This window comes from Stegastes partitus, unplaced genomic scaffold, assembly GCF_000690725.1.
Source record: "Stegastes partitus isolate 25-593 unplaced genomic scaffold, Stegastes_partitus-1.0.2 Scaffold255, whole genome shotgun sequence".
Taxonomy (NCBI): Eukaryota; Metazoa; Chordata; class Actinopteri; family Pomacentridae; genus Stegastes; species Stegastes partitus.
The window spans coordinates 354,286-370,535 of NW_007577986.1; the positions used below are offsets into that span (position 1 = coordinate 354,286).

The 16,250-nt window shown below is 40.1% G+C and overlaps 1 protein-coding gene across 1 annotated transcript; it reads right to left on the minus strand.

Moving 5' to 3' along the window:
* Positions 1-1,109: 1,109 nt before the first annotated feature.
* On the minus strand, positions 1,110-15,240 carry aifm3 (AIF family member 3). The gene is made up of 19 exons (XM_008282043.1): positions 15,210-15,240; positions 10,824-11,037; positions 9,101-9,210; positions 8,908-9,017; positions 8,760-8,804; positions 8,574-8,670; positions 8,350-8,462; positions 7,828-7,914; positions 7,583-7,674; positions 7,356-7,486; positions 6,048-6,163; positions 5,721-5,792; positions 4,758-4,821; positions 3,809-3,885; positions 3,610-3,727; positions 3,409-3,507; positions 3,127-3,202; positions 2,887-2,991; positions 1,110-1,152 (listed from the first exon to the last, which is right to left on the minus strand). Exons 1-19 carry the CDS (start codon positions 15,238-15,240, stop codon positions 1,110-1,112), a joined length of 1,800 nt encoding a protein of 599 aa, XP_008280265.1.
* Between the last annotated feature and the right edge of the window lie 1,010 nt (positions 15,241-16,250).

Here is a 16,250-nt window from a genome sequence, read left to right on the forward strand (position 1 = left end):
GGCTCAAGTATTTTGGGATCTTCAGCACAACAGGATGTAATCATAACCCGAAGCACATTGCAAAGCATTTCTGAATGAAAATGAGAGAACCAGTGAAATTACAATAACCGGGGAGGAACAAAAAATATTAAAGCAACAAATCCATTTCTGCTTGCAAAAGGACCAGCAGTCCCAGGCCTCATACCTCAGTTCCCTGAGTTAGTAACAAATAATCAGTCCCTATGGAGGTGACGGCTATCAAAAATAACCTTAAGCTTCTACTGCATTCGTCTAAAGGAGTTTATAACTCATTGTTAGAAAATACATGAATCTACTGTGCAAGCACTAGTGTCCGATCAAAGTATAAGAATTTCATTTGTGCACTCTACTAGCAAGGCAACCGATACAAAGAGGTAATTCTAACAATTGTAATTAATCACAAATTAAAGCTGCATGTGTGTTAGTCAGTTAAAGCTGCATTCAGGGTTCTGCTGAAGTTTTTTTTTGTTTTTTGTTGTTGCAGAATTAAGCTTTGTTTGTTGTTGCATCTACACTGAATTTTCTCTGGTGTGGGGCTTCATTTTATTTCTTTTTAATGTCTTATTATAGTAAGTTACGCCATGCAGATCTAAGGTGTGTATGCGAGCATACAACCAAGTCTGTTACTCAGCTGAAATTGTTTGTTCTTATTTTGTTACAGTGCATTCAGGATTATAACTATATACAATGTTATTTGTACAAAAAAAATGCCAATGCCCATCCCTGGCTTCTTATAAACAAAAGTGTACAGGTAGATACATCTTGCAGCAGCGCAGAGGCTGAATCCAATATTGCTTTGTTGTGAAACATGACAACATTGTCAACAAAAGACCTGCCAACACAGTGATTCAGTGTCTTCCGACCGTGTATGGCTCCGTTTGTCACGTCAAAGTGTCTCTCAGGAACAAAAGCAAGTTGCAGTGTTGTCCTCGGTTAAGTGTGTCTAAAACAGACACAGTCATGTCCTCAGTGTGTGTGTGTGTGTGTGTCTTTGTGAATAGACTGGGATAGCTGCTCAGTGTCTCAGCACCATAAGTGTCCGTATTGAGGTGTCCAGTGGACTTTGTCTCTTGGGACCTTCAGTTGTGAAGTTATTGAGAGCCTTTGTCGATCAACCAAGAAATGTCTCCAGTCCTGCAACGCAAGATCCAGTAATTAGACACATACAGACACACGTTCATCAGATGTGTCAGTGGTTAAGCTGCAGCTTCCTACAAACGGTTATTATGTGTGAAACAAAGAAGAGAAGTAGTTCAGATTTTCCATACTTGCCAAGTCGCGCTAACATCCTTCAATTTTTGTGTGCATTATTGGAAATAAAAGACACGAGGAACACTGTTGTTACATTAGAACAAAAACACAAATAAGAAAAGACAAAATGCACAGAAAACTGTGCAATGACACATTTAATCCAGGACTAGTTCTGCAACAATATGATGCGGGAACGTTTTATGTTACAGGTCTAGTAGTTCCTAATAATACTGTAATAACAGGCAATGAAAAGATATTCAGACTGTTAAAGGTGCTTCTTTAAAAAGGAGTGTGCCATCTGGTATTAATTAAACAGGAAATTATCACAATTGCCTCATAATAAAAGCAGTAAAGTCTTTGATTCTGTGCACAGCAAGACAGCCATAGAGGACTGCAGCCCTCTACAGGATAAAACACAGATAATGGATGGATGTATTGTATTTTGCTAGATCCCTTCATATTATTTGTTTTATTATTTACTGAATTAAGTGCTTATAATGTTCAGATTATACTTTTTATTGACATGCTGCAGCTAAAAACCTTGTTTTAATTTTTTTTTTTTATCTACCTGTTGTTTGTATCTGTTATGGACGCGTTATAAAAGAAATTCATAAAAGAAAAAAATAATATTAATACCAAACTATTGCTACTATTAAACTCTTCAGAAATGTCCTCTTTCAGAAAACATTCGCTTAGCGTGTGATGACCCCTGAGGTCACCTCTTATCTTGTGGGTGGTTCTAGTTTGGCCGTCGGTTCTGTGAGTGGCTGTTTGAGGTCATCAGGAGCACCTGTGACACCCAGTGTGTTCCTGGGTTACCTAAGGGCTGCCTGCAGTCTAATATCTCTCTACTCTGCTTCCCTCCGCAGGTATTGCATCGGTCTGGTCATGGGTTAGTTTTCTTTGTTTAGGATGTTTACAACATTTGCACAGACATAATTCATGCATACATCACACACACACACGCACACACACCACTGACTCTATGTATTCTCACAACCTCGTATTGGTTTGGTTTTTAATTTGATATAATTTAAGGGAATAAAGACAAGCTTTAATTTTTGAAACTTGGTCTCTCCTGTTGTTGCGGCCGTCTTGCACCGGGTCGTAACAATAGCAGCACTAGAACGCGTTACAAGCTGTTAACCATTCGCATACATCTATAAATACAAAGTGTTTTGTGCTTAAAACCACAATTTCCTATTTAATTTTGCTGGTTCTTTCTTAAAAACACAAATTAAAGTGAGTATTTATTATTCTGGATCAGCGCATGTCTCTAATTAAGCTATAAATTGTCCATACCATTTTTTTCCAAGTGATTTTCTAAGAACTGAGCAGTAAACTACATAACCCATCAGGTACAGTTTCACCGCATTAATCAAGCATGTAAAAGAACAACTGGTGTTATTGCTCTGTAGTGTTTCCACAATAAGCCAACTTGTTTGGCCTGAATAATACTTTTCATGTGATGAAAGTCACAAGCTGCTCGACTCATTGTGCTTCCTGTCAGAGTGATAACATTTGTCATGTTTTTCTTCACCGTAAAACCGGAGAGACCTAAAGAACATAACAGCTATTGTAACCGTGACCAGATTTAAGTCTTGGAAGGGGACTTACTCCACATCTCGCTTCTTAATCGTCTTTCCGGATCCTAAGACCTCTGCCACTCGGGATACAATGGGATCATAGTTCATGCTGGCAACAGCAACCACCTCCTCACTCCTGTAGATGGACCAGAGGGGGGAACAATGACAAGGAACCATCGCTAAGTTAGATAAACACTCCAAATAAAGGATTAAAATAAGCTCACACGTGTAAAATTACATACAAAGACCAAACAAAGTAAATAAATGTTACCTGGTGTAAAATGCTACAAATCGCAGTTCGTCCAGGTCTCCTTGTATGATGACATCATCAAATCCGTCACCATAACCTCCACAGATAGAAAACAAACGGTCCGATTCAGGCTTAAATTCTTAGTCTGAGGTGTTTATTATTCGTTTTACAGCTAGATGGCAGGGTAGCAACGACACATCACAGCACAATTCATCTACTTTCAACCTCTGATCGTCTCTTACAGCACGTCTGCCTCGTAACGCTGATCAGACCTCAGGCTAAACCAAACACAGGCCTGCCTACCTGCATAGCGTATGGTCTTCCCGAACATGGCTGACCAGAAGTAAGGCACAGTTTTGATCTCAGCGGCTCTGCCCATCATGCTGAGAGCTGCCACTCTTCCTGCCAGTCAGGATGAAAACACACAACATTTAAGCACATCCCAGGAACTTCTAACAGCCTTTTAAACGCAGTCAGGATCAACTGCTGCTGCAACAGCCTCACCGTGTACGTGAGCCATCTGCCAGTGAGGGATGTTGACCTTCTTGTTGTTGCGCGGTGGGAAAGGAAACATCACCACGTCTCCTCCTGCGAAGACTCCATCGACGTTTGTTTGCATCATCTAGGAGAAAGTTTAGATGCAACGAATATTGAAGAAACGACAAAAAAAACGTGAAAAACACTTTCACACAAGCTTCAGTACCTTGTTCACAGTGATGAAGCCCTTAGAGTCCAAGTGGATGCCGCTCTGCTTCAGGAAACTTGCTGCAGGGATGCTTCCTGCAGGAGGGACGACACAAGAGAAAACAGGTCAACCTTCTGAACCCCAACACGTTTCTGGGCCTTTGTTTTTTTTGCTCCTGTCATATTTTGTATTCACTGTGGGCTCATTTTTCAGTGCAACATAAAGTTCTGCACATCTATGGAAACAAGCACAACCGGGGCTAGAAGGAGAGAGAAGTCAAAAAATGTTCTCTCGACATAATAAGTTATAAAGCCATAAGTCATTCAAAAAGCATGTTGAATTTCTTCATTTATTTTACAAAAAAAGGGAATTTGAATGGATGGAAGGGTGGCTCTACCTACTGTAGATATTTTACTACTTACATTTGTAATACATTACATACTTGGCTCCTGCCTGCTTTGTGTAAACACTGCCTGCAGTTCAGTCTAGCTCACCCAGAAAGCGCCTGAAAAGTTGTCATGTAACAGTTGGTGACAGTGGAATCACTAATGCCTATCTGGTTATGCAGAGGAGGACAGAATTTTTGTTTTTGACAGCATCTGGCCAGAGCAAACAGTTTTTTTTATGAGGTGATTTCTTTAATGAGACATAGAATAAATGTTAACCTTAGTTTGGTTCATTTTCACACCAGAACCATATATCACACATGAATAGTTCAAGGACCACTGGAAAGTTGAAAATCCTAAGATTCACTTTGGTTTTTACGTTTCCTGCTTCAGATGAGTGGTGTCATTTTTGTGATATTTACAAAGTAACACATTTCACACCCGTCAGGATTCAGAGAGTTAAACATAAAGCTCCCAAAAACAAACAAACAAACAAACAAACATATTTTTAAAGTAATCAAAAGTCATTTGAAAGTAATTTTGACAAACTGCAGATAATGAAGATATGTTTATGAGATCACCTGCTCCAATGACACACACATCTGCCCGCAGGACTTTTCCACTCTTCAGTACGACTTCCTTCAGCTGTGCAAAAGTAAAAACAAAACGTCCAGGTCACATATTGTGTACATTAGTACATTAACAACTTTCACACAACATGGAGATTGAGACCCTAATAAAATACTGTTGGTTAAGCTTATTCATTTGAGCAGTGGAGTCTCACACATAGCAAACACACTGTTTTCTTCCAGTTAAAGCTGTTTACATGATATTTACTCTACTGTGCACCATATAGTGCCTCCAGAAAGTCCAACAATGAAAACAAACAGTAGTGTTTGTGCACACTACCTGCTACTTTGGTCGCACATAGAGACGAGCAGACTCACTTATGTATAACTCACTGTAGAGTGAACTATCAAGCGTTGAGTGCAATAAATTGCATTAAAGATTTCAAACACACACTCAGAGTAAGGAAGCATCTAAATCACAATCTTTAAATAATTTGTGATGTTCTGTTGGCAGTCCTGTCTGACCAAACCATGTTCATTCACTCTTGAGGAAGCGAGTGTTTCGACTGTTAAACTCTTACTAAATAATAAATGTGGGAAGCTTCCAATCAAAATGCAGCTGCTCAGTAAGTCATTTAATGTTATATATGATGAGTTCATTTGCAAAAACAGATAACTCCATCTTCACAAACCTTCAGAAAACCAACTTTCCCATCATCTACCTGAGACAGCAACAATCAAGCTCAGCAACAATCAATCTCTATTTTTGTCATTTCTACTGAGTCAAATCCACTCAACTTTCTGACACTCTACAAAAATGGAGTTATCTGTTTTTGTAAATTAACTCTTCATATAATACTTAGACACCAGTGGTTTTAAAGTTGACACTCTCCAAGCTTAATACTCTTGTTTCTCATCTGAGAGGATGGTGCGTCCGAGCATCATGTCATGCTGTTTCTCTCACTTTCTGAATACCTGTCCATGATGGCCAATCATCTCTGACACCTCGTTCAGCATGTAGAACTTCACCCTGTTCGCCTCGAAGAGCTGCAAAGAAAAAAACACACCAAACATTCATGGTAAGCACATGAAAGCAGCACGAAGGAAGTGAATTTCCACATGTCTGCATGATCAATCACCGCTAATGAGAAGATTTACGCTGCGCTTCCTGCTGCAGTATTGACCAGAAAAACATGATTTGCATCTTAACTAATAGTTTCCTCTCAGGGAGAATGCTGATGATAGTACTGTGGAGGTGCTTCATGTTCTGAAAAGCTTGATTTCCCAGGAGTACGTCTCTACCTTCATTATGGCTTTCCCTACTTTCTCCCCGAGAGCTTTTTTAAAGGGGACGGACTCGATCCCGATGACAGAGACCGAGTGGGCCTTGTCAGTTAGAGCTGCAGCCACCTCCATACCTGCCAACACAGCAAACACACAGCACAAAACGGTTGATGTATACAGTATTTAATGCAGAATGTTACACATGGCTGACAAAACAGAGGAAAACCCTGAATAAAAGAGTGAAGAGCAAGAAACTGCAGATGCTTCCAAACAGGGCATGAGGATCACTGAGTGGTTTAACTAAAAGCCCCTCACTTTTAATCCCATTTGCAAAATTAAAATAGAAATAAAACTCTAAAAGAAGAGGCCTCTCTTAGTTCAGCATAGACTACATTTTATAAGGCTGCAGAAAAGTGAATGTGCACCTTCTGAGACGTGTTTTGGAGTGATTTTACACATTTCTCTGATGCTGCAGTTTGGTTTTCATGTCGCTTCTGTTTCAGCCAATTCGTCTTTATTCATCCTGGTCTGTATAAGTACACTCACTGGCCACTTTATTAGGTACACCTGTGAAATCTAATACAATCCAACACAGCAGCTCTGGCATAAAATCTACTTTTATAAAGCTTCTACATCTTCCATTTTTATTGATGTTGCCAAAAATGAGACAATTCTACTTCAGATTTATTACTCAGGTCAGAGTACGTGGTGGTAAAATTCACTGCAGACATATAAAAACATTGAAAGATGGTGTATTACTCCATCATTTAATAATTTTCTGTAGGCGGACATTTCTTACACTTGCAAAATCAACATAAAATGAAAAAGTAGACACTTTGTAAAAGTAGGATTTATGGCAGAGCTGCTGTATTGGATGATACTAGATTTACAGGTGCACCTAATAAAGTGGCCACAGAGTGTGTATTAGAAATACAATATATTGGATTGTTTTTTTTTTTTTTAAAAGTTATTTATTTAAGTTATTTATCACGAAGTAGAAGGATTAGATTAAGGAGTTTTTAATCAATTCAGCAGCTGCAGGGTAAAGTCTTGTCTCTGATTGGCTGGGAGGACATGCAATAAATCATGTGACCAATTGAGAGCCGCTCCTGAAGGTTATTATAGATTACACAGCAGTACCAGACTCTTAACAAATGTGTTTTATTCTTCACACTCACCAAATAACTTTTTAATTCCCTAAATGTGTTCTTTGAAGGAAGTGAAATGTCTTGAGAGAAGGTTTGGTTTTATTTTTCCTTCATTGGTGTCACCCATCTTAATCAGCACAAACTGAGATTTGTGATTCAAAATGTGTTTTTGTCTCACCGACAAACGATGTTCCCACAATCACGGCGTTCTTGTTGTTGGCTAGCCTCGCTATGCTGTTTGCATCCTCAGGCGTCCGGATGTTAAACACATTCCTGACGTCTTTGCCCTTGTAGTTCATCGGTTTTGGTCTTTCAAGTAGGAAATGAAAGCAATCAGATGGTATTTTAATAATTTATAATCTCAGCTTCTAATGCATCATGTGACATATATATATATTTGCTTACTTGCTTCCTGTAGCAATAAAGAGTTTCCTATACTCCATCCTCAAGCCGTCCTCAAAAGTCACAGATCGTGTTTTCACATCTATCGCCACAACCTGGAACAAACGCTGCAGACTTAAACAGCCATTCAAGTCCTGCAATTTTCCAAATACAGCTTAAAGATGCTGTCATCGATGTAATAGATCAATAGGCCACAGCAGTCCTTGGGCAGTATTGATAAATCTTCACCTCAGAGGTCACCCCCTCACCTCTTTCTCTGTGAGCAGTTCAATGTCGTGGTCCTGCAGGAACTCCATGGAGCGCAATCTCAGCTGCTCTGCCGTGCTGTCTAAGGACTAAGGGTTAGCAAGTTAGCGCTGAGTAAAAGATCAAATAAGAATTCTTCAATACAAAAACAATCCTGCTTCTTCTGGGACACGTATTTTTAAGACTATAGCCTTCAGATCTCAATGGAAATGATTGTTAACCCTGAAATCTGTAACTACAACGATGCATCTGAAAATGCACGTGCAGCAAATTAACAATGTTCCATGAAAACTAATTAATCAGGCTTTTCTTGGCAGAATGAGCTAACGTCCTTCCTGGTTCAGTTACTTCTGTTTACTTCTGCACAAGCCATTTTCTTGGCCGCTGAGAGGTGTGTAGCTGGTCCCCAAAGAGCTCCAGTTTTAGCACCACTGACCAAAGCTGCACCTCTGCAGTCTGTTACGTAACTTTCTTGGCAAAGTGAGTTCTGTCTCAGTGCATGTGGCCGGGGTCTGTGTACAAACCTTACTCAGTTTAGGCCTGTCATACGGAGGATGTCTGTCCATGGTGCACATGACGATGCGGTCGGTGAAGCCCTCCTGCCTCAGCGTCTCTGCGCACACCAGACCTGCCGGACCTGCCGACACGTTGGCCAAAAAAACCAAGTATGTGACTTTGAAAGTGAGATTTAAAGGTCAACTGTGAGACATTAAAACAAACAGAGGAAGAGGGACGATAACACACTAACCTGAGCCAATGATGAGGACGTGGCTGAAGCCTGTGCTGGAGTTAATGACTGCTGAACATCGGGCCATAGGCTTTGACCTTTTCTGCGACTGAAGAGCCTGGAAATGTTTAAAAAGAGATTTCAGATCAATCAGGCAGGTCCATTTACTTTCCTGCACAAATTCTCCACATTTATCTGTCTCGTTACCTGCTTGTTTGCACGAATGATCACTTTGTCCTTTTCAACTCTGACCTGGAGCAAACAGACATGAGCGATGTGTACACTTTTTGATGGTGCTCAGAGACATGATAAGGCAGGGAATGTGTTAAGAGACGGCACCAGCGGGGAAGGTCACCTGGAAGGTAGGCAGGCTGTCCAGACCGGGGAAGTCCTCGATGTCTCCTGTCGCAATGTTGAAACAGGCACCGTGCCACGGACAGCGCACGTGTCCTTTAGACAGCACACCTTGAATTACAGACAAATGACAAACGTGTCAGGTGTTTGCTGTAATACATTAAAACTCTAACAGAAAACAACAGATGACTCACCTTTGACCAGAGGCGCCCCGTAGTGTGGACACTTGTGGCCCATGGCTGAAAACTCCCCATGTTCTTTGATCAGCAAAGCTCTGCCGCTTCCCAAGTCGACCTCTCGCATCCTGTCAAACACAGAAACAACACACACACACAGGTAAATACACAAAGACTAAAGAAAAATACTCTCTGCAGGAGAATGAATCTAGCTAAGCTACAGCGAATTTAAAGGGACAGTTCAGCCAAAAACACTAAAATAACAACTTTGAAAGTAATCATGTTTTGTGGATGAACATCAAATATCAGCAAGATTATGCAGGAAGTAATAAAAACTCAATGGAGAGATGGAACATTGGCAAAGAAAGAAATAATTCAATTTGTGTTTCTTTAAAATTGTGAGTAAGGGAGCCAGGATGTTTGTAATGCTGTCTGTCTGTCTGTCTGTCAGACTGCGCTCACAGTGCCCTTCTAGGTAAAGAAGAGAGATTATTAAAGCTGCGAAATCTAACTTTTGGCAAAAGAAAGAATAAAGAAACTAAATATTTCTCTCAGAAATTGTAACTTGAATTATTTAAAAATTAGGGATATATCGGCGACCACATCCATATCGGCCGATATTCATGTTTTTTCGATATATCAGTATCGGTCCGATGAACAAATATATGTTAAAAAAAATGATGATTGTCTACCATTAGCGCCTTCGTCTTTACATTTGATATTACTGCTATTTCACAGATGTTTTTACTTAAATGGTCCTGGACTTGAACTTTAAACATGTTAAAATATGTTTAAATATGTTTGACTTTCGTCCTGGTGGGGGCACCGGAATCTTTCTGCATGGAGTTTGCATGTTCTCCCCGTGCAGCGTGGGTTCTCTGCGGGTTCTCCGGCTTCCTCTCACAAGGTCCAAAAACATGTTGAGGTTAATTGGTGATTCTAAATTGTCCGTAGGTGTGAATGTGAGTGTGCTTGGTTGTCTGTCTCTAAGTGTAGCCCTGTGATAGACTGGTGACCTGTCCAGGGTGTCCCCTGCCTTCTTGAGTCAGCTGGGATAGACTCCAGCCCCCCCGCGACCCTAGTGAGGATTAAGCGGTGTATAGATAATGGATGGATGGATATTTGACTTTTGTTCCGTAATAAAGAAGACTATGTGGTCTAATTTGGTATAGGCTTCTTCTGAATAGTTTTCACGTTCTCACAGTGCTTACTTACATTCATTTTTCAGTGTGAACAAAAATTTAATATCAACATCGGTAATATCGGTTATCGGCGATATCAGAAATCTTAATATTTGATATCGGTATCGGCCAGATATTTTAATATTATACATCACTATTTAATCGGGACAATTGGGATTCTGCTTTTGCAGCTTTACTTAGTCTAACACGACCAGAATGGTGACAAAGGTTAGCAAACTTCACATACATGTTGTACATTAGTGCTTTCAGTGTTTGGCACCGTTGCATAATTGTCACTTTGACTTGCTGTTGTTTAGTCAGCTCTGATTGGGCCTGTGGGATGTTTGACAGTTAAAAATTCAACCCATAAGTGGTCTCTGCAGGACAAACTATATTATATAGTTAGTTTGACTGTGTCTCTTGTGTGAATCCTTCTAGATTTTTGAGTTTAATTTCCCTCCAAGATGTCTCAAAAATGATTAAAGTTTGTGCATCAGCAACACACAGAAGCCTATTGACTTCTGCATCCATGTGTGCAAAGTGTTTTTTCATTTTCTTACTGTCCATTTTCCAGATCTTTAACGTGACACACGGAGGCCTCCACGTAGTCCCGTGGTTTGTGGTAGAGGGGGAGCGGCGTGGAGTCGTCATCAGAGCCGTGTCCCAGGGCCCCGTTAGGTCTGCAGTCAGCAAAGGGACTCGCTTTGCCATTAGGCGACAGCCCGTCCACCTCTTTTTCTTTTTCCAGGAGAGAGAGTTCCACTTTAACTTCAACTGCACAACACAGACATGTCCCACTTAGAAAATGCACGACTGAACAATTGCAGTGCAATCACTTGGATTTGACAATTTTCCTGAAGCACTGGAGCAGCAAACAGATGCTGTAAAGCTTCAAACAGAAATCTCTATAAGGAATATTGGCAGATTATTAACGCTACCAATCACCAGTGGACTGCACCATCATTCCTGTGTAGCTGTTCTCTGATCTTTGAATTCTATCCGTCTCCGCTGCTTTGGAAGAGTAATTTGCCTTTCAGCTAGGAGAGACGTCTGCAACTTTGGGACAAATTGAGTCTGACATCTCCACAACTGAAACAAATGAAAGCAGGAAGCAGGTGAAGGGACAAGTGTGTGAGGGCAACCTTGTCTCCTGTTCTTTTTCCTTTTCTTGTTTTTTCTTTTCTTCCTTCGAGTGCACAACTGTGATTCAGTTGTTAAGCATTCAATATAAAAGCAGACTTTTTAGAAAACTATTAAAACACAAAACACCTGTCGTCTAAACAGCAGGAAATAAGTCACGCAAAGCACCCAAATGTTGCTGCAGAGCAGTGCCAGACATACTTAAAGACTGTTGCTTTTTGCATTAGTTTTAACAGTAAATTCGGCATTAAAAAGACATAAAAATAGAATGATAGCTCAGCAATTTGCCTCTAAATAGAAAAATCATTCACTTCTCAACAAATCTATGCTGGAAAATGTAATTTTGACAAGATAACAATGACTTCATATGCAAAAAAACAAAAAAAACAAAAACAAGTTCAGGGGAAGACACCTCATTTTGCTGCACAAACCCCAAAGAAGACAGATTATAACAGACTGAAGTGCATTAATCTGTGCTTTTTGCAAACATTCGGGCTTCTCCAATGACACGTGATGCACCGCTGTTGGCGTTATATTTGTGAACATTAAGAAAAATGGTTGTGTAACTCCCTTTTCACTGCAGCAGGCTTTATCTGTTCGGCTGGAAAAATGTGCTGATCATCCGGTTCTTACACAGTAATCTGGCTGGAATTTTCTCCTGCTGAGCAAGTCTTAATTAAAATCAATGGAAAATCATAATAGTGAGTGCAATTGCAGGAGAAAAGAAAGAGAAAGCTTTCCACCGCTGAAGAGAATCTCCAGATGCAGCTGTAATATCGGAGGCTAAATGAGCTGCACTGGTGCCTCATTTGATCACTAGTTATCTGGCTTAGAATCAGATCAAAGTGTTTTCTGTAATGCTTTTAATTTGATCTTTTTCAGCATTTACAGCTTTAACAGACGTCGTATTCACTTGAGAGGAAGCACAGGGCATTTAGACCCTTAGGTATCATTTCACAGGATTCCCAAGCTTTCTCTATCTCTTCACATTTCTATGCAAATGAAGGAGGCAGCGTGCCATGTCTTTAAAGCTCTCCCTGCCTCATGCATCTTGTCACCGAGCCAATTTACTCCCACTTACACTCAGATGTAGACATATACACAGCATTTACCGTACATTTAGGGTGGGATTTGTCTTCATTTACACCTCAGACGAGTGTCAGAATAGGCTACTTTTATATTTTTACTGAGAGCTACAAATATTGAAACTATCTTTCCTGATCTTATGTTTAAGACTGATTTCAGCCTATAGGTGACCTCAGACCTGCATCCAGGACTTGTTAGTTGTTGCTGAATCCCAGAGGACTTTAACTGATTATTTTAAAGTTGAAAATATTAATATTGAACATGTGTCTTCTTCTGAGCCATCACAATTTCTATCTTAAAATATAAATAAACTATGGTTCAATAACACTAATGTGTCACAAAGCATAAAGCACTGAGCTGCTCTGCAATGACCTCTTACTCAAGTCGTACAAATCCAAGAAAAATGGTCAAATAATTCTGCCTAAAGGGGATGTAGGACTCTCCTGGTTTTAGCCAAACTAAATAAAAACCTTAATAATAATTTTCTAAGAAACATTTATATATGTATGTGTGTGTGTGTGTACATGAATAAATGTCTTTGATTCACGCACTCTGCTTTGAGCTTCTGTAACTTTATGTAACCTCACTACACAGCCTCACATATGGTTTATATTTTTTTGAGTTCTATAAAAACCTTTTATAATTTTGCCAAATATTGTCTTTGACCACTTAAGCCGTAGGCTATTTTTCGAAATGTCCACCTGTAAAAACATCCACAAATGTAGTCAGTAACAGCTGCAAAACTGAGAGGCCAGAATGAACAACAGTGGGGTCTATAAGAGACACGATTTTGTAATACACTACGTCTCCTCATCCTTATCACCAGACCAGACTGAGATTTGAAAAACGCAATCAGACTATAATTAGAGCCTAAATAACAGCCTTATAACAATGAGTCAGTAAACACTGATCTTATTGTTCTGTTCTAAAAATTCTCAACTGCACCTTCCCCAAATTTGAAGCACAACACAATGCTGCCTGCATTTCAGTCACACTACTTGTACAATCAGTACACTTGAATGTGCCACGCTTGGCAACCTATGAAACATGGCTGCAGTGGCGTTTTTATAAGAGACACTGGCCCCAGAACAAAATTGAGAGTGGAGGGGGCTAATAATGTTTGAGAGTATATATATATAGAATTCTTTACTTTTTCCCTGCAGTATAGTAAACTATAAGTCATGAGATGTGGCTATGATCAGCTTTAATATTCTGTTGATAGCAGCTCATACAGCAGTTTTAATAAGCCCACACAGAACCTGATTATGCAATAAACTGTTCTATGATTTTAAAATAAACAAGCTTTCGCTGCTTCAAGATAGAAGTGAGTATAAACGTACAGTCAAAGCTGCTGATCCTAGTTCATGTTCAGGTTCCTTATGTGATGTATGTATAAAACATAAAGGTGTTCTTAAACTGCCCCTGCTGTGTGAAAATCTGCTTCCATAGATGTTCCTGTTAAGTTTGATTTGTCACTGAGTGTTAGTAGTAGGAGGTCACGCTGCGATAGACTCTGACTAATTAGTCTTCAGAGGTCTGACAGACAGCAGCCTCTGCTCCGTCATTTGCATACAACTGGTGTCTCGTGTTTCTCACTTTATCTGCACGTGACGCAACGAACACATTATTGGATCTTCAAGCTTTTGTGTGTCTATACAGCTGAACAGGAAGGACAGCAAGTTATTAGTGCATGCAATAATGTTATGAAGCGTGTCTCACTCAAATGGATGCATATATGGTGTATGTTTTTGATATTCGTGTCTCAGTATGTAATCCTCTTGACCAAAGATGCCACAGAGAGCATTTCAATTCCTCCCACACAAAACACTGTACTGCAGACAAAGGCGGCTGAGAGGACGCATAACAGGATTTGGAGGCAACTGATTTCGAAATTATTTAAACGGACCAAATAGTCCCTAAATATGTTCTACAAAACCAACTTTATCATTTTCACCACAAAAAAATCCTTCCAGCCATCCTACAACGAGGACCAGAGTGACTGTTTAAAACACACCCACAAGCAAACAATATATATATAGTGTTGAAATCACACTAAACCTTCAGCAGTCTCCATAACATGCATTAAATATTCATCTAAATTAACCTTTAATCTATGTTGATATATAGTAGTAATTCTTTCATTTTGTTTTTTTGTAAATTTCTGATGAACAAAATTAGTTCATAAAAATGTTCTATGTATAAATAAATACATACATTTTGTGGAAAATTCCTAATATTTGTTTCGATTATGATTTTCTGTTATTTCACAGTATTTTCTGGAGCTCCAGCCGCCAAGATTTTGCATTTTTGAAACATTTTTGTGCAGTGTGAGGAAATTCTATTGAAGTTTTTGCTGATATTTTTCATAGTTACATACATGATAAGAAATATCTTTATTAATATTGTTAATATTGTGAGAATTATTTCAGCATTGTTCTGTCTTACTGGAAATACTTGCAGGAGGATACCACATTTAGAGGTGGACAAAATAACATGAACACCTTATAATGCCATGCAGTCCAGGTCAAGTTTCCATACATGTGTTTCAACACCTGTGTGACGTCTTTTTCAACAATAATTTCAAATTCTAATTTGTTGTTTTGCAGTAAATATGTAACCAGTGCAGATGCACCTGGTTTTCATCACCTAGATAGATTTTCATTGTTCTCATTGAGTGTGAGAATTAATTGAAACTTGAGTTGGAGAACCATGTGTGTTACCTGGTTTGGGTTTGGAGAAGCATCCTCCCATGGTGGGCCCAGGAGTGAGGGACACCCAGGGAGGGAGGGGAGGTGCGGTCAGATCCTCGGGCTGGGCCGCTTGGTTGGGAGGAAACAGTAACGCAGAACTGGAGGTATGAGAACCTGCAGGTCCAAGCTGGCCATCGCACACGTCAGCTCCTCCACATAATCTGCACGAACACAGGAAGCAACAACAACAAACACACCGTCCTGATGAATGTTAGGGCCCATGGTGTCTGTGCTGTTTTGGTTATGTTGACTTGTGACCATTGTGTGTGGAGATGACCTGTGTAGGCCCAGGTGTGTCTGGCTGAGAGCTCGCTCCAGGACACCAATCACCTCAGCTAATTAGCCCGGAGCTGAAGACCTGGGCTGTGTCCAAAATCACCCACTCATTCCCTACTCCCTGTTCCCTATACAGGAATCACTATATATAGTGCACTATGTAGTTAAGTATGTAGGGAGCACCTCAGCAAAGTAAACTTTCTGACACTACTCGAGCTATTAATTACGTCGTTCAGCAAAGTCTCCCAGCTGTAAGTTTTGCAGAATGAACGTCTGGGCTAGATAAGACCCTTAAAACTTTCACTCTTGCTGTCTCCTGAAGGGGCCTCTATGTGCACCGCCATCTCATCTAACCCATCTACGAAACAGGTAAAAAAAAAGTTAACAGAACGGGAATTTACTTCCATTTTAATGACATGTTTTCGCGCTCTCGTTCGTCTAGTTTGCATTTCCTTTCATGCAATGCATGACGGTCCATATTGCTTGGTCAGTGACCATTGGCTGTACACTACTTTTCACGGTGCATTGTGGGATATTTTGAGTGCACTTAACATTCGGACAGCCCTACAAAATGGCGAACACCCTATATAGTGCACTATAGAGGGTATAAGGGGTGATGTTGGACACAGCCCTGTCCTTGTTCTCCCCGCCTCTGGTCACATCTGATTGGACAACCACCACTCCTCCTCCACCCCAGCAATCACCACACCTGGCTATAAAAGCAACCAGCAGCCT